We start from the raw sequence: 25147 nt of genomic DNA, 5'->3' as shown, positions 1-25147 counted from the left end.
TCCCATGCAGTATATGCTATAGTGTGAACACGGAGCAATTTGATGTATATAGGTTGTATAACTAGGAAACTTAAAAAAGAATTGCTGAACATGTTCCAGACATTAAAAGGAAACAATTACTAATACATCAGGTGCGGCAAAGCACTTTTCAGAACAAGGCAGTTGGGAATATTTTTTTTTTGTGGATTTCAAAGGGTTAATAAACCAAAACAGGGAGGTGACAGTTTTTAAAAACGAGGCACAATGAATAGTGAATTTAAATACCAGGTCACCCGCAGGTTTAAATTACTGCAATGGTCTAATGTATATTTATTGAGGAATTTATTTGCCTTTTGTCCTTTGTCATAGTGATTTTCACATGTGATATATGTATTTGAATAATTAAGTTAATGATGTAATAGAGGAGAGTGTTTATGTAGATTAAATCAATCTGAAGACACGTCAATGTCCATTTTCCTCTGCAATGATGATTTTTTTAATTCATTTACAATATTGTCATACATTTTTGTGAAGTTACCAGTTTTTGAGAATTTTTGGAGATACTTACTTGCCTTGACCAACATATTCACTGGACTTCGGTACTTTCATATCTGCGGTAATGGAAATATTCTGGTGAATAGAGTAAAACTTTATTATATTTAGTCTTTTTCTAATTCTATGGTTATGAACCAGAACATTTAACATGCTAACTGAGGCCTTTAGAGTTTTGTTTTGTTTTTTGCTATTTCTCTGAGCATTGGACGGTCTGACATTGGATTGAATTAGCTGGGACGTTCCGTTCCTGGGAAGTTTGTAACCGTAGAACGTTTTCCACTTGTGAATAATCTTCCTCACTGCACAGTGGTTGACTCAAAATTGTTAGGAAATGGCCTTATACCCTTTCCCAGATTAATAGGTAACTGCTTCTCTAAGATCATTGCTGTTTTCTTTTCTCCTTGCCATTGTGTTAATATATGTCTGAATGCCTGAATGCGCCAGACCAGCAAGCTGACAAAACTCCTGCTTTTATAGAAATGGTCACACTTTCTGATGAACAAACAGTAAATCAAGGACATTTGATTAGCAGCATTGGTCAACTACATACCCTCTTAATTCCTATGGAAACTGTGGGGGTGTGCTTAATTTTTCACACACTGCTACTGCATTTTAACCTAGTTTTTGTTAAAGCACCACTCCAACGTTTTGTTTTTTTTCACCACTGGAATGGTTCTTTAAACATGAGTCCTCTGCCTCCCGGTCATATACTCACCCTCCGGCATCTTCACCGCTTTTTGGCGCCGGTCCAGTCCCACAAGCCATCTTTTGAGAGCAGCTTCTGACTAGCCGGACCTCAGTGGCTACATCACAAGCTCTCAGTGCAAGTCTATGAGAGTCAGAACGAGGTCAGAACGAGGCTCTCATAGACTTACAACAATTAGTGACCTCTGGCTCCAGCAAACACTGGAGCAGCCAGCAGGTCACAATCTGCAGGGGACGGACCCGAGTGGCGGCAACAACAGATGAAAACGCCGGAAGGTGAGTACAGTGGGCAGGGAACTTGGATTTTAAGCACCACTTCAGCTGTGAAATTAAAAAACAAAAAACGCTGGAGTGGTGCTTTGAATAAATATTGACACGGTGTAATTTATCATTCAAACTTTATTTACCTAATTTCAAGACCCATGGACAAGCTTTTTTTTAAAATTAAGTCATGATACATAAAATCATATTCAAAAGAGGGTGTACTTAGTTTTCTCATGATTGTATTTGAGATATTTTAAAATTGTAGATTCTTAGTTTAGCTCTGTGTTTAAGTAAACACTTGTACAGACTTGTATATTCCATTCCATTCTAGTAGCGTCTAAGTGTTTCCAGAGTGTGAACAATAAGGTACAGGCTACAGGAGGTAGACTACTTTGGAATTAGTTTTTCTGTGAAAAATCTACTGTATACATATCACAATGGTTTTATTTATCTTTTGTAATCTATTCCATTTAAAATAACATTTTCATACCCATGAATACAACAGGACTTTGCCTCCTACAGTATATAATTGTGCTTTGCATCGTCACAACAGCAGCAGTAGAACAGTATGAAGAACACATTCATTAGTCATTACCTATCTAAAAATCTAGCATAATTAGGCCCTCTGCTGAGAAAATGGGGAATTACATGTATATTTGTACTAGCAGATGAACAACTTGTTTAATACATATATTATACATACACACACATATATATATATAAAATTATTACAAATAATTTTTAGCTCCGATACAAGGTTGCCAACTTTATTTTTTTTTTCTTGGCAGCTTATCAAAAAAATCACAGACAGACAATTTTTACAGATACATTGGAAAACCATAATAAATCATTATGATTCTAAGTGATCCATAACTACAGCCCATAATTCTAATATGAAGACAGCAGCTGTTTTCAATGTAAACTGCAAAATTATGATAATTACAGTCAAAATAATATGCATAACTTTCTTCAGCCTAAAAAAAAATAACGATCGCCTCAAATTTTTTTACAGATAGTAAAAATATGGCACTATTTTTGCACTGACTGTTCAGCAATTTCTGGACGGTTGGCAACCCAGCTCCCATCACATATGAATCACTTGTTAAACTTTCCCTTTTTAAAAACCATTGGCTTCTATATGGAATATTTAGTCCAGATAATACATGAGGCAGATGCTTATAACAACAATGCAACCAAATATATTTTGGAAACTAAAATGGAATAAGGAAGCTGGGAAGCCAAAAGGTTGTTATTTTTAACCATAATAGTTCTTTTCTCTTACAATTTCCAGTAAAGAAAATTGAATGTGATTTTTGTATATTTTATTCTTGTTTCATTCCCTGCAACACAACCAAAATGACTTCTACGTTATAAATGTAACACTTGCCAATGAGGCATTCACAATAGTGTCCTATTAAGCAAGAAAATGTATCAAATGTGGTCTAATGAATAAAACAGCGAAATATAGGATATGTAAATGATGCAAAGAGAAAAAAATCTGAGAATCAAGAGTCATTGTGGAAGTGTGTTATCTACCCCTCTCTGTGGCTGGAAATCACTTTCATTCCTATGCAACAGGCAAAAGTGATCTCTGATCTCTGCTACCAGTGAAGCTCAGTGTAATAGTCTGGGCACAGAAGCATTGTCATAAAGGTTATAACTCTTATGACAGGGAGCTGAAACATCTCTGATAGGGTAGGGTGGCTATAGGGTAAACAATGATTGTACAAATTCATAATGTTCAATGGGGTTATATGCACATGTATGGTGGTCTATGGTGGTGAACAGGTAAACATGAACAACCCTCGTTGTTTTTTTGGGGACTAAAACCTGTGGTCCCATAGTTAGCACACTTTTCCCAGGCTCAAATGAATGTACTCCTGCTCTGGGAAGTTGTCATGGGTGTGTCAGGTGTAATAGGCAGTCGATTAACTCTTTGTAGTCTGGAGTTGGATAAACAAGGGGTGCATTTGTGGCCAAACTGCAGTTCCCGCTTTGTCCTGACAGCAGAGGTGGTGCTAGAGAGCAAAACTGAGAAAATTTCTGTTTGTTGACAGTGGAGCCGGAGTCAGCATGGTTGATGCTGAGTTTGTGAAGACTCATGGTCTTGCTTGCTGTACTTTAGATAAACCTATTTCCATTTTAGCCATCGACTCGGCACCACTTGAACAGAAAGCATTTACTCAGATTTTACGTAATGTAAAACTAAGGGTGCGGTCAGTTGATTGTGAAATAATCCCTTGCTATGTCCTGGATAATATTATCACACCGATTGTTTTGGGTATTCCATGGCTTGTTAAACATAACCCGTTGGTGGATTGGCAAGCCGGGGAGATTGTTGAATGAGGAGATTACTGCCATGAGAACTGTTTAGATATTTACCTTGCTACTGTCTCTACAGAAATATTACCTGCTTTTCTGTCTATTTTTGAGGATGTTTTTTCTGAGAGGGGGTGTCAGGATTTGCCTCCTCATTGTGGTTATGACTGTCCTATTAACCTGACCCCCGGAGCTAAACTACCAAAGTCCAGACTGTATAATCTTTCTAACCCTGATGAGAGGCAAGCCATGAAGGATTTCATTGCGGAGAGTCTGAAGAAGGGACATATCAGACCCTCATCTTCGCCCGTGGTGACAGGGTTCTTCTTTGTAAAGAAAAAAGATGGCGGTCTACGTCCCTGTTTAGATTTCCGGGAATTAAATTAAATTACTATCCGCGATCCATACCCTCTTCCTCTGATTCCTGATTTGTTCAGCCAAGTTGTAGGAGACAAGGTATTCTCCAAGTTGGATTTAAGGGGCCTACAATCTGGTAAGAATCAGAGAAGGGGACGAATGGAAAACAGCGTTCAATACCCCGGAAGGACATTTTGAGAGTTTGGTTATGCCTTTTGGTTTGACCAATGCACCTGCGGTAATCCAGCATTTCATGAATGACATTTTTCATCATTTGGGGGGGGGGAGGTTTGTGGTGGTCTATCTGGATGATATTTTGATTTACTCACCTGATTTTGAGACACATCGGGGGTATGTTAAGCAGGTGCTCCAGATATTAAGGGACAACAAACTCTATGCCAAACTGGAAAAATGTGTTTTTGCTGTTCAGGAGGTGCAGTTTTTGGTTGGGGTACTTATTGTCGTCTTCGGGTTTTCGGATGGATCCGGAGAAGATCCGTGCAGTCCTTGATTGAGAACATCCCGAGAAACTGAAGGCTCTACAACGCTTTCTAGGCTTTTCTAATTTTTACCGGAATTTCATCCAAAATTACTCTGCAATTGTGAAACCCCTTACTGCCATGACTAAGAAGGAGTCTGATTTTTCCAAATGGTCGGAAGCCTCCCTCCAGGCTTTTTCTTCCTTAAATAATCATTTTGCCACGTCACCTATATTCAGTCAACCCGATGTTTCCCAACCCTTTATTGTGGAGGTTGATGCGTCCTATTACTGTTATTACTGACCATAAGAACAAGTCATAGCTCCAGGCAGCTAAACGTCTCAATCCTAGGCAAGCCAGATGGTCCCTGTTTTTTACTAGGTTCAATTTTGTTGGCACTTTTCATCCAGGGGTCAAAAATGTCAAGGCTGATGCTTTGTCAAGGACCTTCCCTGGTGGTGGTGACCATGAGAACCCTGCCCCGATATTACAGAAAGGGGGTGGTCATTTTGACATTTTATCCTGAACTGGAGGTTGAGGTGTTGGGGGCACAAGGGGATGCCCCTGCCTCCTGCCCTTCAGGAAAGTTATTTGCACAATCTAATCTGCGCCGCAAAGTAATTAAGGAACATCTTAACTCTGTGCTTGCTGGGCATCCTGGTGGTAAGGCAACCGTGGACCTCCTCTCTCATCATTTTTGGTGGCCGGGGTTGCATCGGGATGTGATTGAACACATAGCTGCTAGTAGTATTTGCGTGCGTTCTAAGGTTTCGCATACCCGCCTGTCTGGTACTCTTCTTCCGCTACCTATCCCTAGTAGGCCATGGACACACTTGTCCATAGATTTTATTAATGGCCTACCGGTTTCTTCAGGCACAACGGTGGTTTTGGTGGTTGTAGATATCTTCAGTAAAATGGTTCACTTTGTCGCTTTACCTGCACTTCCAAATGCCAAGACACTTGCTCAGGTGTTCATAAAAGGGATTGTGAAGCTTTACGGTGTTCCCTCCGATGTGGTTTCAGATCGGGGGACCTAGTTAGTTTCCAAGTTCTGGAAGGCATTCTGTTCTCAACTGAGGGTGCAGCTGTCCTTTTCCTCTGCCTTCCACCCTCAATCGAATGGACAGACTGAGCGTGTCAATCAGAATTTGGAGACCTTCCTCAGGTATTTTGTCTCCGAAAATCACAAGGATTGGCATCCAGCTTACCCCTGGCAGAATTTGCCATTAATAATCATCGTCAAGAATCCACTGGCAGTTCACCGTTCTTCGGTGCATACGGTTATCACCCACAGTTTGGTACCTTTAGTGGGGAAGAGCTTCAGTAGTTCCTGGGGAAGAGCTTCAGTAGTTCCCGAGGAAGAATGGTTTGCTTCGTCTCTCTCCTCGGTATGGCAGGGTGTGATGAGTAATTTAAACATCATGGGAGACAGGTATAAAAGTATGGCTGACAGAAAATGCTTGCCAGGTCTGGACCTGAATGTGAATGACTTTGTGTGGTTGTCTACCAGGAATATAACATTGAAAGTTCCTTCTTGGAAGCTGGGACCTAGGCTTTTTTCCCTATAAAATAACTGCCGTCATTAACCCAGCAGCGTTTTTTCTTGAACTTCCTCAGGCCCTTAAGGTACACAACGTGTTCCACAGGTCCTTACTCAAAAAGTTTGTGGACCTTCTTGAGCCCTCATCTCTACCACCTCCCCCCCCCCAGTAATGGTTCATGGTAATCTGGAATTCCAGATTTAGAGGATTGTAGATTCTTGTCTCCAACGTCGTTCTCTACAATACTTGGTGCACTGGAAAGGCTATGGTCCAAAGGAGAGGATGTGGGTTTCTGCATCAGAGGTGAACGCTCCCAGGTTGGGTCATTCATTTCATCATTTCATGCCCCTTATCCTGAGAAACCCAGTCCTGAGTATCCGGAGGTCATTCGTAGGGGGAAGTACTGTTGCGGGTGTGTCAGAAGTGACAGACAGTCGCCCTGCAGTTGGTTGCAGTAGATCTCTACGTTTGGCATTACAGACATCATCTTAGAGGCTGTCTCTAGGACCTAGTGCTACCTTCCTCTGGCTAATTAACTCCCTGGTCTGGGTGTATAAATACCTGCTGTGTACAGAGGTGTACAGAGGTGTTTGAGGACGTGTGCGCATTTGTCTTGAGTCGTCTAAAAGCTAAGCGATTTCCCGTTTGTCCTTCCTTTTTATCTTTAGAGTTCAGTGGAGATCGACTAGTGCTCATCTCCTCCCTTCCTTAGCCTGAGTCTAACGCCAGGGAAAGACAGGGCGAGGAACACATGCAGCGATTGGTTAAGAGCCAATATAGGGTCGATAATTGAGATAGGGTGACACTAGACCAGACTAGGAGGTCTTCACTCCCTTCTTTCCCTAGTGTCTGGGCTCCCTTTCCCTCTTCCCTCTGTGTTGCATTAAGTCTTTCCCACACCTTGCTTGACATATATATCAGATGGGGCAATGCTGGCACTGTTGATAGTTGTGCTCATCAGGCAGGCATGGTGGCAGCCTGTACCCTGTGACTCCTGCAGGCCTGTACTCTGCACAGCTCACTAAAGAGGTCAGTACTTGCTGTCAGGTGTCACAATGGAGCCGGTCATGACAGGGAATGCTAGTTATGCAATTCACTAGTACAGAGGGAATGTGACAAGAGGGAGCGCAGAGATGAAGACAGGCGGAGCAAAGGACAGGGGGTGATCCGCTTGACATGTCCCGAGCGGGTACCGGGCAGATGACAGCGCTGCTTCCGCAGGTGGCACAGTGGGATTTGCACTCGCTATCCGCCCACTGCTACGAGGCTTGGGGCCAGCTCAGCGCCCAGAGCAGAGGCCGCGGCCTGCGCCTCTCCATGCAGCCTCCCTCTCTCTTTCCCTCCGTCCCCCGCTTGTTCTTGCGCAGTCGGAAATAAAACTCACCTGCTGGAGAAGAAGAAGCCGCAGCAGCGGTGCCGGAGAGCAGAGGCGGCCGCCTCTCAGGCAGTGGTGGTGATGAGCTGCAGCGTCTTTCGGCCTCGAATAGACAGTCTCATCATTCCCCTTCCCCCCACAGGGGACATGAAAGGAGCAGAGCACAGGCAGCGGCTGGGGCGAATGAAGGAGAGGGAGAAGGGTGTAAGAATGAGATGTCACTAAGGGGGGGAGAATGCCAGGCAGCAGGGGAGAGTCAGCCTGGGACTGAGCTCTTAACACCCCCTTCTCGCTGTTGCTTTTACGTCCAACAGATGGTATATAAAAACATAGTAGGTATATAAAAACATGTGTGTATTCGAATGCAACATTGTGTCAAAATTTCAAAGCAATCGGTGAAGAACTTTCGGAGATTTAAGATTTTGAACATACGAACATTTACATTTTTATTCATATAGATTTATCATTGCAAATTTTTTTCCCCATGTCCATTCACTAGCTGATTAGAGCGACAGTATCCATTTTTTACCTGAATTTTTAGAAATAAATAAACTTTTGCAAATAATCTGGCTTTACTGACAGACTGGCATATTTAGATGACAGCACATACACCGTTCACAAAATATCTTATCTACATTTTTATTTACACTTATAATACATTATTTTATTAATATTTCTGGTTGGCAGACAGAGACCATTATTAGTTTAATGCATACTGAAAATATACACATTCACCCAGTACAATAAGAAGTCAAGTAAAAAATTGCAGAAAGAATTATATTATAGTATATTGTACTTCAGAGACTTTTCTTTATTATGTAACCTTGCAAACTGACAGATGACGCTGCTCCTAGTGATTGTTTACAGGTTCAATATAGACACCACAACTATAGTGCATGTGACCGCTGCAGTCAATCAATCAGTGGCTCTGCTGTTGTAGATAGCATGAGACGCTGAGCCCAGTGATTGGCTGCAGTTGTCATGGGCGCTGTAGTCATTATGTTACTACTGCATTCTGTCAAAAATCATCAAGACTTAGCACTGGAGCAAGGGCCAGTGAGGTTATATTTAACCCTTTGAAGCCTTTAAATCAGTAGGTTTTCTGTGCAATGTCAGACCGGGGAGGTCCTCTGGGGTGAGAGATGCTCTGTATAACTGCATTCCACTCTGGCCAAAAAACAGTAAACTTAAACTTCCTAATAGAGTATATAAAAATGGATTTTGTAAACTAGATAACCTCTTTAATGTCGTACCAGGCATATAATAAGTAAGCACAGATGTTGAACAGTAAGTGCAGCAGCTATTATGTATTACATTAGGGATGGCATCCTGGTTTCAGTGTGCACATTTTTGGCTTTTGTACTAGAATATGGATTATCTAATGATTTTTTAGCGCCTACACAAGCTCCTTTGAGGTAGAATTGAAAAGAGGAAACCTCTACCCAGGAGTGGAAGAAGATTCAAGGTTTCCACCTAGTTAAAGTTGGGGATCACTATCTAGTTATTGTGCCCAATCTTTCAGGTATTTGATTAAAGAACCACTCCAGTGCTCTTCTTTTATCCCTTTGTTAGGGATCACATGTGTGAGTGTAGCGCAGGTTGTCTCATACTCAGCGGTAGCCGTCTTCACCCGTTTTCAGCCCCAGTTAGGCACCATGTGACTGCAATTGTGACCTGCCAAATCACACAGTGGTTGCTTTGTGAAGTGGAGGTCACTTTTTTTTTTTTTATAAATCTTCCCAATGAAAGTCTATGGGAATTGAGAAAAAAGCCCTGTAGCCTTCTCCCATAGACTTGTTTGAGAAAATTGACTTCAGAAACACACAGCTATATGGCGGCTTACAAGATCCATTATGTTGTGCCAGTTATGACTGGAGTAGGGCTGAAAACAGATGAAGACGCCGATCAGCGAGTATGCAACTATAAGTATTATATGTACATATGTGGGGAAAAAAGGCTGGAGTGGTGCTTTAAGAAATCTATATGTGAAGACTCATATTTCTAGTAAATATTTGGGCTATTATATGTTACTTTTCATCTATATTTTTTAGATCATGTTGTGTACCTTTTTTATGTAAACTGCATCACTTTTTAAAATAATACTTTTCTAATTTTACAATGAGGAGATATACATTTACATGTGGTCAATATAAAAACACTTGTATAAACTACATCCTAAAAGAAACTATATCATATGACAATTAAAAATGAAGTATCATACAGCCTAGAAGCATTTCATGATATGTTACATGGAAGATATGCATCCTACAATTAATGAGGATTCCACAAGGGTTAGTCTAAAAATAGTTAAAATGCAAATGTTCCAATGACCTGGGATGATTATTGTTGATTGTGTGTGGCTTTTTCATTTTTATATTACAGACTTTTAATCGTAGAAGGGAAGAATGGAGTCATAAATAAGGAATAAAAGTAATGCCAGAAAATAATTTGCTAATTTTGTCATAGATTCTCATTGATCTCAAAACTTGGGTTCACATAATCTCCCAGTTCACTTGTTAGCGTTAGGTCAGTAGGAATTGCAACTTCCTTATGATTGAGTGGAGGCCAATCAGGGTCTTTTGACAATAAGCGCTGGAGTTTCTTATATGGACTCTTCGATCTGTAGTTTGTCAGGCGTTTTAACAAATTCCAGAGTTTTATGTTGTCAATTAGTGTTTCCTGGAACAGTAAGAAAAAAATTACTTAATTTAGTGTACTATCATTAAAGGAGTTGTCCGATCTAAATCGATAAGTCTGCAGTCGCTCTGTGTGACTGCAGACTTATGAATCCCCCCAGCGCCGGCACTGTGCGCAGTGGGGATTCGCCGGTTTCTGAGCCAGGACTGGCAGGTATGTATGAGTTATACATAGTCCCGGCCAGAGCCTGACTAATGAGCATGTCTTCACTCCATACACTTGTATTAAGCGAGGCCGTGCTCCATCTAGTCATGCGGCCGTCCAGTTGGCAGGGCTTCGCTCAATACAAGTGTATGGAGCAAGGCCATGCTCACTAGTTGGGTCCTGGCTAGGAGCATGTATAACACATACATACCTTTCAGTCTCGGCTCAGAAACCGGCGCTGGGGGGATTCATAAGTCTGCAGTCACACAGAGTGACTGCAGACTTATCAATTTAGACCACTTTACAACGTTGTACATGACCCATTAAATTTTGACGATTTTGCTTTTCAGCTTTGGTAAGATTATTCATGAAGTCCATGAACAAAAGTTTTACCTGCTCTGGAAAAAAGTAAACAATTTTTTCTATTATTATTCAACAACCTCTAAAAGTCTTACTAATTAAAAAATGTGTCAAATAATTTAAAAATTGACAAAGTATTCTCTTTTTAATGGAACGGAGTAAATTATCTTTCTTTGGCTATAGTAAAATAAAAAAAAAATAAAAAAAAAAACCCTGTAATTTGGATTTGTTTTTTTGTCAGTAAGACTTCTTTCACATTAGAGATACTAGAATGGAAACATTCACAACAGGTATCCTCCGGATGTACATGCACTATTAATAAAAAGAGAACAATATCTTCTCACAAAGCCTGTCTTTTTAGTATAATAATAATAAAAGGGCTTTTCCACTTTTAGAAAAATGGGCCCCAATGGATCACTGTAATTTAAACTACGAAGAAAGATAGTGATCACAGTCCCCTGCTCCAGTGTCAGCTCTCAGCCAATGCTGCAGTTTCTGTTTTTTGGCTGCTGTAATGACCCCTTGTTGACAGCTCACATAACCCGCTGCAGTCAATCACTAAACTCAATGGCTCTCTTGCTGTGGATAACATGAGCTGCTAATCCCAGTACTGATAACTGGCTACAGTGATGATGTGACCTTCTGATATCACAACACCGCTGTATTCAAAACAGGGAGTTTGGAACAATGGCGAGGAGCCAGTGCTGGAGAAGGGGAGGGCGTGTTACTATCTGTCTTTGTTGTTTTACATTATAGGAACCATTTGGGGTCTACTTTTCTAAAATAAAAAAGACAGCTAGCACTCGCCCTCTACTGCTTCAGCGCTGGCTCCCTACCACTGCTGCTGTCTCTGAGTTTTGGCTGCAGTGGTGCATCACATTTACAGCTCACCCCTTTAATGGGTAATAATGAGCTATAAGTTCCCCATGGATGGATCGCGAGGATGAGCTCTGATAAAGGACGCAGGTTTTTCGTTCGAAAAGCATTGCCTATCCCATCTGTGATTATGGAATCTATTTTAATGGAATAAACCTTTTGCAAATTTAAGAAGCTGGAATCCTTTTTCTCTTTGAAACCCGAGGATATGCCAAGCCATTGCTACTCTCAGAAAAGCTGTTGAAGACTATATTTCTAAATTAGTTTGCTAAATGTAGTGTTGAGATCTGAACATTTTATAGTGTCATTTTTGTGACTTTCGTCTTTGATCAGCCATTCTTCATAACAGAAACCACACTCATCAAACCTCAATAAAACCTGTCATCTTTATTATGTAGATCCCACATCTTACAGCTCATCTCAGACACCAAAGATTTAGGGGGTCTCATGGATCAGGCTTGCTTTTCCAGCAGACCCGACAGATGCCCGGTTGTACTGAGATCTTGTAGAAAGTGGAAGTCAATATTATGAACTCTGTCATTTTCTCTAAAAAATTTCCAAACAATTTTAGGAAAGTACTATGTGTCACAGTAACATCCACATGAATGCCAGGACCCAAGGTCCCCAGTAGAACACTATTGAGCATAAAAAATGACACCTATCTGCAAGTGGCATACAGTACAGACCAAAAGTTTGGACACACCTTCTCATTTAAAGATTTTTCTGTATTTTCATGACTATGAAAATTGTACATTCACACTGAAGACATCAAAACTATGAATTAACACATGTGGAATTATATACTTAACAAAAAATTGTGAAACAACTGAAAATATGTCTTATATTCTAGGTTCTTCAAAGTAGCCACCTTTTGCTTTGATGACTGCTTTGCACACTCTTGGCATTCTCTTGATGAGCGTCAAGAGGTAGTAACCAGAAATGGTTTTCACTTCACAGGTGTGCCCTGTCAGGTTTAACAAGTGGGATTTCTTGCCTTATAAATGGGGTTGGGACCATCAGTTGTGTTGTGCAGAAGTCAGGTGGATACACAGCTGATAGTCCTACTGAATAGACTGTTAGAATTTTTATTATAGCAAGAAAAAAGCAGCTAAGTACAGAAAAACGAGTGGCCATCATTACTTTAAGAAATGAAGGTCAGTCAGTCCGAAAAATTGGGAAAACTTTGAATGTGTCCCCAAGAGCAGTTGCAAAAACCATCAAGCGCTACAAAGAAACAGGCTCACATGAGGACCGCCCCAGGAAAGGAAGACCAAGAGTCTCCTCTGCTTCTGAGGATAAGTTTATCCGAGTCACCAGCCTCAGAAATTGCAGGTTAACAGCAGTTCAGATTAGAGACCAGGTCAATGCCACACAGAGTCCTAGCAGCAGACACATCTCTTCAACAACTGTTAAGAGGAGACTTTGTGCAGCAGGCCTTCATGGTAAAATAGCTGCTAGGAAACCACTGCTAAGGACAGGCGACAAGCAGAAGAGACTTGTTTGGGCTAAAGAACACAAGGAATGGACATTAGACAAGTGGAAATCTGTGCTTTGGTCTGATGAGTCCAAATTTGAGATCTTTGGTTCCAACCACCGTGTCTTTGTGTGACGCAGAAAAGGTGAACGGATGGACTCTACATACCTGGTTCCCACCGTGAAGCATGGAGGAGGAGGTGTGATGGTGTGGGGGTGCTTTGCTGGTGACACTGTTGGGGATTTATTAAAAATTGAAGGCATACTGAACCAGCATGGCTACCAAAGCATCTTGCAGCAGCATGCTATTCCATCCGGTTTGCGTTTAGTTGGACCATCATCTATTTTTCAACAGGACAATGACCCCAAACACACCTCCAGGCTGTGTAAGGGCTATTTGACCAAGAAGGAGAGTGATGGGGTGCTACGCCAGATGACCTGGCCACCACAGTCACCAGACTGGTTTGGGGTGAGCTGGACCGCAGACTGAAGGCTAAAGGGCCAACAAGTGCTAAGCATCTCTGGGAACTCCTTCAAGATTGTTGGAAGACCATTTCCGGTGACTACCTCTTGAAGCTCATCAAGAGAATGCCAAGAGTGTGCAAAGCAGTCATCAAAGCAAAAGGTGGCTACTTTGAAGAACCTAGAATATAAGACATATTTTCAGTTGTTTCACACTTTTTTGTTAAGTATATAATTCCCCATGTGTTAATTCATAGTTTTGATGCCTTCAATGTGAATGTACAATTTTCAAAGTCATGAAAATACCGAAAAATCTTTAAATGAGAAGGTGTGTCCAAACTTTTGGTTTGTACTGTATATTATTAATTTCACCTGTATAATGATATTGCTGATAGCAGTATATTCCCTATATAAAAACAGTGCCTGATCACTTTTTTTTAAGAACTGCATTTTGCTGTTATTTCTCTTAGAATTGTATGAATAGACAAATGAGTATTACCATTCATTTTGTCAAATGGGTGTATCCCTACATAGAGACACTACCGGTACTGATTGGACACTGTCAGTATATAGACAGTCCTATTGAAGAAAGCGGGATGGTAATAGTCAATTTACTCCTGAATTTCCAGGAGGAATCAAAGAGAAAAGACACGAAAAGATATTCGGTATTATTATGTTATTGAGAATAATTATTTATTTAAATAAAAAAGCAGACTTCTTTTTTAAATATCTGAATATTTGCTTTTTCAAAGTTAAGATGCCAAAGCTACATATTAAGTGATGACATTTCACAGTTAGGCCATGGCTTAGCTTGTTACTTACCTCAGAAACATATGAAAGTGCTAATATAATAAGCAGCATAATTATTATAGAACCTCTCCACAGGAGGGGGGTACATACAATCTGCAAGAAAAGGAAAAAAAATACATTCCATTCATCACAAATAGATTACAATGAAACGTAAGCGACTAAAGAATGTGTAACTGTAGGTGACCCCGACACAAAGCAGTAAGCAAGAAATGAACAGGAAAACAAGAACTTAGAACTGAAATATTTTCGCTACATAGGTTGAAAAAAAGACATAGATTAATCAAGTTCAACCTTTCTCCACCAGTTCTACATTCTCTATCACTAGATTACCCATAATGATATTTGTTGTGAGAAAAGTATCCTGCCCCTTTTTAAAAGCTGTTAGTGTCTGCCATCACTACCTCTTGTGGTCGGCATTCCACAGTCTGACTGCTCTGACTGTAAAGAACCCTTTCCTGTTTAGCTGTAGGAATCACCTTTCCTCCACAAGTAACGAGTGCTCTCTGATCCTTTGGAAGGAATAAGTCCTCTGTATTGGCCACACATGTATTTACATGCCTCAGAGGAGATCTCATTTATAAGCTAAACAAGCTCAACTTTTCCAACCTCTCATCATATGAGAGGCCTTCCATCCCTGGTAATAATCTAGTTGCCTGCCTTTGAACTGACTCTAACTTCTCAATATCCTTTTTGAAATGTGGAGCCCAAAACTGGATCCCATAACCTAGATGTGGCCTCACCAGTGATTTATAGAGCGGTTATAATAGTACTTACTTCCATAGCGGTATATAACTTAGAAATATTTGCAAATAGTAGAAAAAGACACACTGCGAACTGGACTAAAATCACAATAACAAAAATATCTGGAAAAAAGAAAAAGAAAAAAAATACATCAGCAATAATTATTTCCTAATCAATTAAATTACATTCCATGCCAGGATTCAAAACCCAGTTTTACTCTCATTTGGGGTAGCCGCAGCAAATTTACAAGTATCTGCAGGGAAGTCCATAGTGGAAGATCCATGCAAAATGGTGAATTCCTGGCGGACTACAGCAGAATCTTTTAAGTAAAAAAATAAGAAGAATTACCTGGTAAAGTGTATACAGTATGTGAGTGTTGGTACATCCCAGCCGCCTATGGTGAAGTGTCACCCCATATGACAGCTATAGCTTTTGGCCACGGCCCCACTATCAGTATTTGGTCAGTATTCGGTCACTATTTTTTCGCAGAAGTGGGGGCTGTCATAGAAAATAGTAAGACTTTTCCTCTTCGTCTGGAATCCCTTTCACTCTTCCCCCCTCCCCTATCTACCCTTTGTCAGAGTAGAAGAGCTTGCAATCTACGGAGTGGTCTCTATGCAAATTGCAGTACACAGGAGGTGGCAAGCTCAATTGTCCAGGCTAATTAGCATACAAATGTAGCTCCTAGTACCAGAGACCTGTGATAAATAGACACCTGAACAGGGGCCAGAGATCAAAAGAAAGAGGAAACCGCTCATTAAGCCTCAAAAGGAAATCCATGTCACTCTCCACAATAGCCAGGACATTCTCATTTGCACATATGTGCGATCTGAAGTCTCGTAGGCACCGACATGAAATATGGAATATCAGAAGTTCTATACTTCCGATTGCTATGGGACATATATTTTTAGCGGCAGGGTTAGCCAAGGAACAATATGCACATTTTTCCGGTGAGCTGTAACGCAAGAACACAAAAATAACAGACAGTAGCCATGTCATGTTTGGTCTCTATAGAAAGGTAAATTTACAATAAAAAATATGGTGTCACTTGCGAACTTCTTGGATCAACCAGCGAGAAGTTATTGCAGAAATTAGAGATTTTAATAAAACCATGAAGAGCAGAGACCAACCCACGTGAGGTAATCCCAGGGGAGTGTTTGGACAGGTCCCCCCTTCGTCATAAAATATCCAGCTGAAGATGGATCTATACTCATGTCAGGAGATACATATTTTGTAAGCATGAGTCCCGTTCGATAACTGTCCATTGGAGCGCTTCCCCTCCAGCTAAACTAAATCATCTCTGCGATCTCTCAAGTATGTTTCTTCCGTTAATCCATTTTTATTTTGTGTAACTGTATATTCTGTATTTCATTGTCCCCCTTTGTAAAATCTTTGCATATTTTTCATAAAACACTTTCATGGGAAAGTTCTGGAATAAAATCGCAACAGAAATTGACTTGTTGTTGGAGAAAAAATGTACACTGCGGGTCAATTTCTGAACAGAAAAAAAATCTCATTTACTTTGTTTACAATAGCAGCAATGAGGATTGTCTACCTAAAAATCAGCAGTAATTCCATACATACGGACACTTCATCTGTCATGCCAAATAACTAATACAGGTGTAGCAGGCATACAGTGGTGGCCAAAAGTATTGGCACCCCTGCAATTCTGTCAGATAATACTCAGTTTCTTCCTGAAAATGATTGCAATCACAAATTTTTTGGTATTATTATCTTTGGTATTATTAATTTGCTTGCAAGGAAAAAACACAAAAGAGAATAAAGCAAAAATCAAATCATTGATCATTTCACACAAAACTCCAAAAATGGGCCAGACAAAAGTATTGGCACCCTCAGCCAAATACTTGGTTGCACAACCTTTAGCCAAAATAACTGCGAACAACCGCTTCCGGTAACCATCAATGAGTTTCTTACAATGCTCTGCTGGAATTGTAGACAATTCTTCTTTGGCAAACTGCTCCAGGTCCCTGATATTTGAAGGGTGCCTTCTCCAAACTGCCATTTTGAGATCTCTCCACAGGTGTTCTATGGGATTCAGGTCTGGACTCATTGCGGGCCACCTTAGAAGTCTTCAGTGCTTTCTCTCAAACCATTTTATAGTGCTTTTGGAAGTGTGTTTTGGGTCATTGTCCTGCTGGAAGACCCATGACCTCTGAGGGAGACCCAGCTTTCTCACACTGGGCCCTACATTATGCTGCAAAATTTGTTGGTAGTCTTCAGACTTCATAATGCCATGCACACGGTCAAGCAGTCCAGTGCCAAAGGCAGCAAAGCAACCCCAAAAGATCAGGGAACCTCCACCATGTTTGACTGTAGGGAACGTGTTCTTTTCTTTGAATGCCTCTTTTTTTTTCCTGTACACTCTATGTTGATGCTTTTTCCCAAAAAGCTCTACTTTTGTCTCATCTGACCAGAGAACATTCTTCCAAAATGTTTTAGGCTTTCTCAGGTAAGTTTTGGCAAACTCCAGCCTGGCTTTTTTATGTCTCGGGGTAAGAAATGGGGTCTTCCTAGGTATCCTACCATACAGTCCCTTTTCATTCAGACGCCGACGGATAGTATGGGTTGACACTGTTGTACCCTCGGACTGCAGGGCAGCTTGAACTTGTTTGGATGTTAGTCGAGGTTCTTTATCCACCATCCGCACAATCTTGCATTGAAATCTCTCGTCAATTTTTCTTTTCCATCCACATCTAGGGAGGTTAGCCACAGTGCCATGGGCTTTAAACTTCTTGATGACACTGTGCATGGAAGACACAGGAACATTCTGGTCTTTGGAGATGGACTTGTAGCCTTGAGATTGCTCATGCTTCCTCACAATTTGCTTTCTCAAGTCCTCAGACAGTTCTTTGGTCTTCTTTCTTTTCTCCATGCTCAATGTGGTACACACAAGGACACAGGACAGAGGTTGAGTGAACTTTAATCCACTGTGATATAGCAGACATCCCTTTAATGGTTCAGTGTAGTTTGAATGACCATGTACCTTCCCCTTTAACTGACTGGTCACATGACCGTGGCATCACACAGGTCCTTTTGCACACAGTTAAGGTCCTATCTGCGGGTGTGTGCTGCAGTATATATAAACCCTGTGTGTTCCTGTGTGGGTGTGTTCCGGTGTGTAGGAGTTCCTGTGTGTTGGGAGCTCCTGTGTGGGCACCGTGTGAGAGGCACAAGGCTGTTCCCTGTGTGTGGTGGGAACACCGCTCGTGTGAGGCCTGGAGTGGCCTGGTGGACTCCGGTGGAGGTGAAGCCTGGATCCCTGTGTGAGAGTGTGGGGGGTGCCAGTAAGCCTCGGAGTGCCACACAAGAGGCCTGGTGGACTCTGGTTGAGGTGAAGCCTGGATCCCTGTGTCAGAGTGTGGGGGATGCCAGTAAGCCTCGGAGTGCCACACAAGCGTCCTGAAGGGTGAAGCCTTGGTATGATATGTGTAATATGCCAGTAAGCCTTAAAGGGAGTGACGGCTGGAGACCACGTGTGGTAAGCCGTAGAGCCACAGTGGTGGCGTATGGAAAGGACTATAACAGCTGAAGTCGGCAAAGGTAATACTCGTGTGTTATGGACATTTAAATGGACATTGTTTTAGTATTTCCTTGCGGAAGGCTGTAATTAGAGCCAAGTGGGCCGGTCTGCCACTTGGGCTCGTGGACTTTATCAGTGTGTCGGCGGACCACGGAGTTGGACCCGGACATAAGCTGTTTATGAAGTGTAATAAACTGCTGAGAATTGTTTAAAACGGAAAGCTTATCATATGTGAGTTGATTGATGCAGCGAAGCAAGTATACCCCAGGATAATGACAAGTGCTGCCTTACACCATGTTAACTGGCTGCAAGTGTGATTTAGTTTTTGCCAACACCTGTTAGGTGCCACAGGTAAGTTACAGGTGCTGTTAATTACAGTACACGAATTAGAGAAGCATCACAAGATTTTTCCAACAGTGCCAATACTTTTGTCCACCCCCTTTTTTAGGTTTGGTGTGGAATTATATCCAATTTGGCTTCAGGACAATTCTTTTTGTGTTTTTTCATTGAAGACAAATTAAATGAAGATAATAATACCAAAGAATTTGTGATTGCAATCATTTTCAGGAAGAAACTGAGTATTATCTGACAGAATTGCAGGGGTGCCAATACTTTTGGCCACCACTGTATATAGAAAGCACCACTGAGCTAATAGTGTGCAGCAGTGTCTGTCTAATGACTATAACTCAAACTTTTCTCTAGAAACCGTTATCTATAAGACTTGTAGTCCATTTTTCATTATTTTGAAAAATAATTCAAATAATAATTCATTATTTTTTTAGTGGCTTCCTCTAAATACAGACAAGTACTGTTGTGATGAGTGATTACACTATAAACAGGACAAGTGGTAGATTAGGCCATGGAAAGTAAATATTTTTGGGGAAATTTTTGCCTAAACCTTTACCTGTGAGGTCCACCTAAACCTGGTACTACCAATACTCCCTCCTCTACGAAGGTATATAAATAGAAGTTAGAAGTACTTATAACTATTATAGTGTATTGTATACCAGGGCTTCCAAAAATTTCTACTGCTGCCTCATCAAACAGACCAAAATGATATCTGGGCTTTAATCTGCAGTGAGCAGAAAGAATGAGGGGTCGCTCACTGTTGTAGTGGGTGCTCAGAAGAAACCGGAATATACTACGAAAAATTAACTTCGGCACTCCAGTATATGAAATATGCAAAAAAAAATTTTTTTATTGAACACATATGCCCCTTTTCACAAAACGGAGCATAAGCCCTGGGTATGAACCAATGTTTCGACCGTTGAGTCGGTCTTTTTCAAGGTCATCACAATGTGGTCATTAGAAATGCTGCTTAAAGCAGAATTAAAGTTAAAGGGAGCTCTGTTGCTTCTTGTGCCTGGGGTGAAAATGGACCGGGCTACAAGTATTGTCATTAGGCCCTGCAAGGTAAATATTTTTTTGGTAATTTTTGCCTAAACCTTTACCTGTGAGATCCACCTAAACCTGGTACTACCAATACTCCCTCTACGAAGGTATATAAATAGAAGTACTTATAACTATTATAGTGTATTGTATATCGGGACTTCCAAAAATTTGTGCTGCTGCCTCATCAAACACACCAAAATGTTATCTGGGCTTTAATCTGCAGTGGACGCCCATACTAAAATAAAAAAAACTCTCAATTTTCAGTTGACTCAAAACAACTCAGTTATGTTGCTAAATCAGAGACTGCTACAGCCGTAAAAAGTATTGTGCGGCGTATGGTCACTTGTATGAACTGTCCCCGCAGCTGCACCTCACCAACAGCTAGGGTGCGCCTCACTGGTGAGACTAGCCTCACAATTTGAGAAGCACTGCTATATATTCTTAAGTTTAATTAATTTATGAGGAGTGATCAATTCTATTATAACTCTACCTAAATAAAAATCTTACTTACAATTGGTATAAATAGGTCGCCTAAATGGTTTCCCTTTAGAGAACACAAAAGCGACAATTAAACAGTTTAATGTTGCCAACAACCAAACAGTTGTGTTTTCATAACTCTGGTACTCCGTCTTATCTGTGGTAACATTGAAGTTACTTCCATTCACTGGCCAGCAGGCACTGTGGTAGACAAAAAAATTTTTTATTTTTTTTTACTGCAAAATGGAATGAAATTAAAAAATATATGTATATAAAGACATGCCAGATACATCCTAAAAAACTTATGTTTCAACAGAAAAAAGGATCATCTCCCCCAATGTCTATCATTAGGACACATGAAATTCCCAAAGGATAAATTTATATTTCGGCTTGGCTTTAGTGAAAATTAGCCAAAGGATTTTTTTAACTACGTACATACTTTCAGGGGCATTCCCATCTCCAAGATCCTATCCCAATATGTAGTGATCATAATTGTTATGCGCTTTGCAGAGAGACCCAGCAGAACTGGTACCAAACCAGAAAAGACGCAGCCACACATGCACTTGGCACAAGCTGCCCAGCTAGGCAACCCCTTGAGGGTCAGGAATACTCTTCACCCAGCTCCCAGTAAATGGAAGAGGGACTTTGGCAGAGCGTTCCCAGGCCCACTGTCGTCGGACAGCTGGCATCTGGTGATGCGGTCGGTGACTAATCAAGAACCAGGTGAGTGCCTCTGCAAGAACCCCAGGAAGTGTAACCAGAAGAGAAAATGAGAAACCCCCTGAAAAGATAGCAACACTACTGCTAGCACCACTCACCACCACAGCACATAAGAACTGCAATAAACAGCAAAGAACTGAGCAGGGAGTAGGATTAAATAGCCAGCCTAATGATCAGGTGTTGAATACCTCCCAATCATCCCCAGACAGCCACTCTCTGCTAGTTTAAACAGCAGAATGGACAACATCCCACCACTGCATAGTGCCAGACATCGCAGCGTCCTGTGTTGCCTGGGACCGAAGAAATCAGTGAAAGACATGGCATCCTGTGTCCCACATCCTACAACACCAGATTGCGATGTTCCAAAAGATTGGGACAGTCTCCGTGCACGCGTAGCAGCTCCGCATCCAGCGTCAGGAAAATGGCAGTGCCTGCGATCAGAGTAGCATAGCACCGGACCTGCTCCATTCCCAGGTGGGAGCAAAGAACCACGATTCCTAACAATAATATTAGCAACCACATCCAATTAGAAATGTAGTATAGTTCTGATTCGCTATGTCTCTTTCCTCATGTGCAGGGCATTTCAATAGCTTAGGTATCCATGGTTACGACCACTCATATAGTGACAGTTAGTTGCTAGTGGTCATAACCACGGATACCTAAGCTACTGCAATGTCCTGCACATGTGGTAAGAGACATAGCAAATTAGAAGAACTATGCTACATTTCTAATTGGATTAGGAGACCCTAGGCCAGTCCGTGAATAGCAATTCGTACTTGAACTTCTGAACCCATCCTTCATCAATCTTCCCAATAGACAGCATGTGAATATTCGGCTCAAGTGAGCATTGCCATGTATTGGAGAAACCAAAGGAATAGCTATTGGCCAAGTGAGACAGCTAACTAAGAAATGTGGGCACCTCTAGGAGAATAAATTGGTAGGTATTAATTGAAAAACAATTTATTACATTGTGAATACAACTCTTTGCTTTTAGGTAAGATTTTGGAAATTTATTATAGCATACTTTTCTTACCTATAGATGTTACTTGAACTGTACCACATCTGCTTTTGCACAATCAAAAAGCCACATATTTGTAAAATGAGGGTGAGGATAATGTTAAATATTACTGAGAGTAGAAGAGGAGGAGACATCAGTTGGGCTGGTGGTCTATAGGGAGACAGTTTTGGATGGGCGTGATTCAAGCTCACTGGAAAAAAAAGTCAAGTGTAATGCATCAATACATGGCAACAAATAAAAAACACCTTAAAAAAGTGAAACATCATTAAAATGCTTGAGATGCATGTTGTTTGTTTAAACTAAAAAATTGTATGTGAAGGAAGCCTAAAGACAAAAAAATGCCAACACTTAAATTATTCTTAGAATGTATGAATACTGCTAATGTGATAACTGTATATAATGAACTATTCACACTACCTCACATGTGTATACAAGTACAGAACACGGAGTATGAATGCAATGATAAGTAGGATAGGAAAAATACTAAAAGCACTTTCACTTACTTGTCACACTAATGATAGTAGTTATCGCCAAATCTTGGAAGAGGAATTGGTAGTTTGCATAAGAATTTTTCTGCTGTTTGGGTTAAAAAAGCCATACATTTAATTAACAGGATTCAAATATAATAACCATTTGAGATGAAGTATTGTAAACTGATTTTTATTTAAAACTATTAATAAGCAGATGTGAGGAGAAGTAGAAGGGGTTGTTTAACAGGAAATTCTTCCACTGTGTATGAACTGCAATGTTTTCAGTTACTAATATACTTTAATGATAAAATGTGCCCCAATGTCCCGCTGTCAGCATGAATACAGAAGAGAGTTTCTGCTCCCTTCTCTGTGACAATGAAGGGCTCAAAGGAGGCTGATGTCTGTTCATTTCAATAGATAGCTCATTCCCTTCCTCTGGCATGGGTATGACTAAGAAGGGGGCTGGCTCAGCTAATGATATGAGCCAGACAGCCCAACCCCTTTACACACCACTGACTATGTACGGAATCAAGAGATGCTCTATGTCAAGTATAGACTGGAAATGGACCACAACTGCCAGTTGGAAAAGTCATAACTAAATTAGTAAATTATACAATATAATTTGCCATTTTTAGCATATTTAAAGGGGCACTCCGGGGAGATAAAAAATGTTGTACTGTCCCTGTCCTCAAACTATAAAGATGTGATGCCCAGTGCGCTTTAATTATCGTTATAACCCTTGTAATGCCATGTGACAGCAGCTGCTCTTCACTGCTCCCCTCTCCCATCTGGGACAATATGTCCCACATCAGTTTTCAGCTCCCTGCCATGAGGAACAGCCAGCCTGAATAGAGGGGGTGTGGCCTGCTCCCTGCTAGTAGCCCTGCAATGAAGGAGAAAGTATCAGGAGACTGTCTGCTGCTACTAAAAGTCTGAAACAGGCCACATCCCTCACCTTGAACTGCAGGCAGGGAGCCATTATCAGGGGGCTGGTGTGACAGGAGCTGCTCTTCACTGCTCACCCCTCCATGTGGTACATTACACCAGTGTGCAGCTCCATGCTGTTATCAGCCAATTTCCTCATAATAGCTGATTCTCTGCAAAGAACAGGGAGTGTGACCAAGCCCCTTATTCTCAGACTGGCTGCTACTCACAGGGGGTAGATGAACACTGGTGTATGACATATTGTCACACACAGGAGGGGAGAGCAGTGAGGAGCAGCTGCTGTCACATGGAATTACCAGGGTTATAAAGATAATTAAAGTGCACTGCACTTCTCATCTTCATAGTGCACAAGGGCAGGAACAGTACAGTTTTTTTTATCTCCCCAGAGTACCCCTTTAAGTTTTTTTTTTTTTTAAACTTAGACCTCCCCTTTTGGCCTGACTGCCGGGTCTCCTAATCTGAGTTAACCGCTTCACAGGTATATAAATACAGGGGCATAGCAATCGCAGAGACTAGGTTCACGCACGAGGTGGGCCCGCTGACGCCAATGCCTACTTCAACTTAATGTGCATCCTTGGACTCTCATCCATCTGAAGTGTATTGCAGTGCAGGGACCCTCTGGCTCCCTGCACTGCAATACATGTCTCTGGCCAATCAGTGGCAGACAGCAGATGTCGGTGTGCCAGTCACAAGCGGTCCATGGCATTATGGTTATGCGCTGCCCATGCCAGCGCACTGAAGTCAGTAGCAGCAGTTTGCATACATATTTAATTATTTTTGTAATAAGCATTGCCATTGGTTGTTCATAGTTTAAAACAAAGTTCCCATGATTTTGTGCATATTCCTATGACCAAGGGCATGGTGTACACCAGAAACGATAAAGGTTTTATCGTCATGATGGATCCTTTTGTTTTTAAATTAATTTCTAATAAAAAGATTAATTTTATGGATTTTGACAATAATGTTCATCCAGGCCAAATGCGCTCCCAAGAAGCCAGTGAATACTGTGGGTATATACGTATTCTCCAAACGATCTTTATTTCTCAAGTAAATACAACGTGTTTCGACAAGATTATGTCTCCCTCCAGTATAGGAGAATATTTGGCCTGGATGAACATTATTGTCAAAATCTCTTTCCTATGATAACCCGAGCAGGGCTATCGAATAGCCACCAGGTGTATGAAGCAAACCAACTGAAAGGAGAAAATCCCTTTCTTTGTGATCCTTAGAGATCGGTAAGCTGAATTGACAGACCAAATAAAGGCGAGTGCAAAAGACCGTTATAAATATTCATATTACCGCTATATACTACAATTAGATTGGTGCGCTCTCTGTCTACCTTTCTCTCTTTTTTGTGGAGATATAATTTTATGGATGGAAGTGTTCTTCTTTGGTTCTACATTAAAGTCAGCTGCCGCCAACAGAAGAAGCCGCACGCCGTTGAAGA

General features: G+C 41.1%; 1 protein-coding gene across 1 annotated transcript in view; it reads right to left on the bottom strand.

Annotated features, from left to right (window-relative positions):
- Positions 1-1802: 1802 nt before the first annotated feature.
- LOC141259317 (probable cation-transporting ATPase 13A4) overlaps positions 1803-25147 on the bottom strand; it is a 184094-nt gene continuing 160749 nt past the window's right edge. The window contains exons 25-30 of the mRNA XM_073675071.1: positions 22789-22861; positions 22301-22475; positions 20582-20748; positions 15171-15259; positions 14409-14489; positions 1803-10253 (exon numbers count right to left, since the gene is read on the bottom strand). Of these exons, the coding sequence (XP_073531172.1) occupies positions 10035-10253; positions 14409-14489; positions 15171-15259; positions 20582-20748; positions 22301-22475; positions 22789-22861 (804 nt within the window). The 3' untranslated portion in view covers positions 1803-10034. The remainder of the gene's footprint in view (positions 10254-14408; positions 14490-15170; positions 15260-20581; positions 20749-22300; positions 22476-22788; positions 22862-25147) is intronic.

Source organism: Phyllobates terribilis, unplaced genomic scaffold (assembly GCF_046119375.1).
Source record: "Phyllobates terribilis strain yellow unplaced genomic scaffold, ASM4611937v1 Scaffold_3__8_contigs__length_932513732, whole genome shotgun sequence".
NCBI lineage: Eukaryota > Metazoa > Chordata > Amphibia > Anura > Dendrobatidae > Phyllobates > Phyllobates terribilis.
This window is presented reverse-complemented; position numbering and strand designations above follow the sequence as displayed.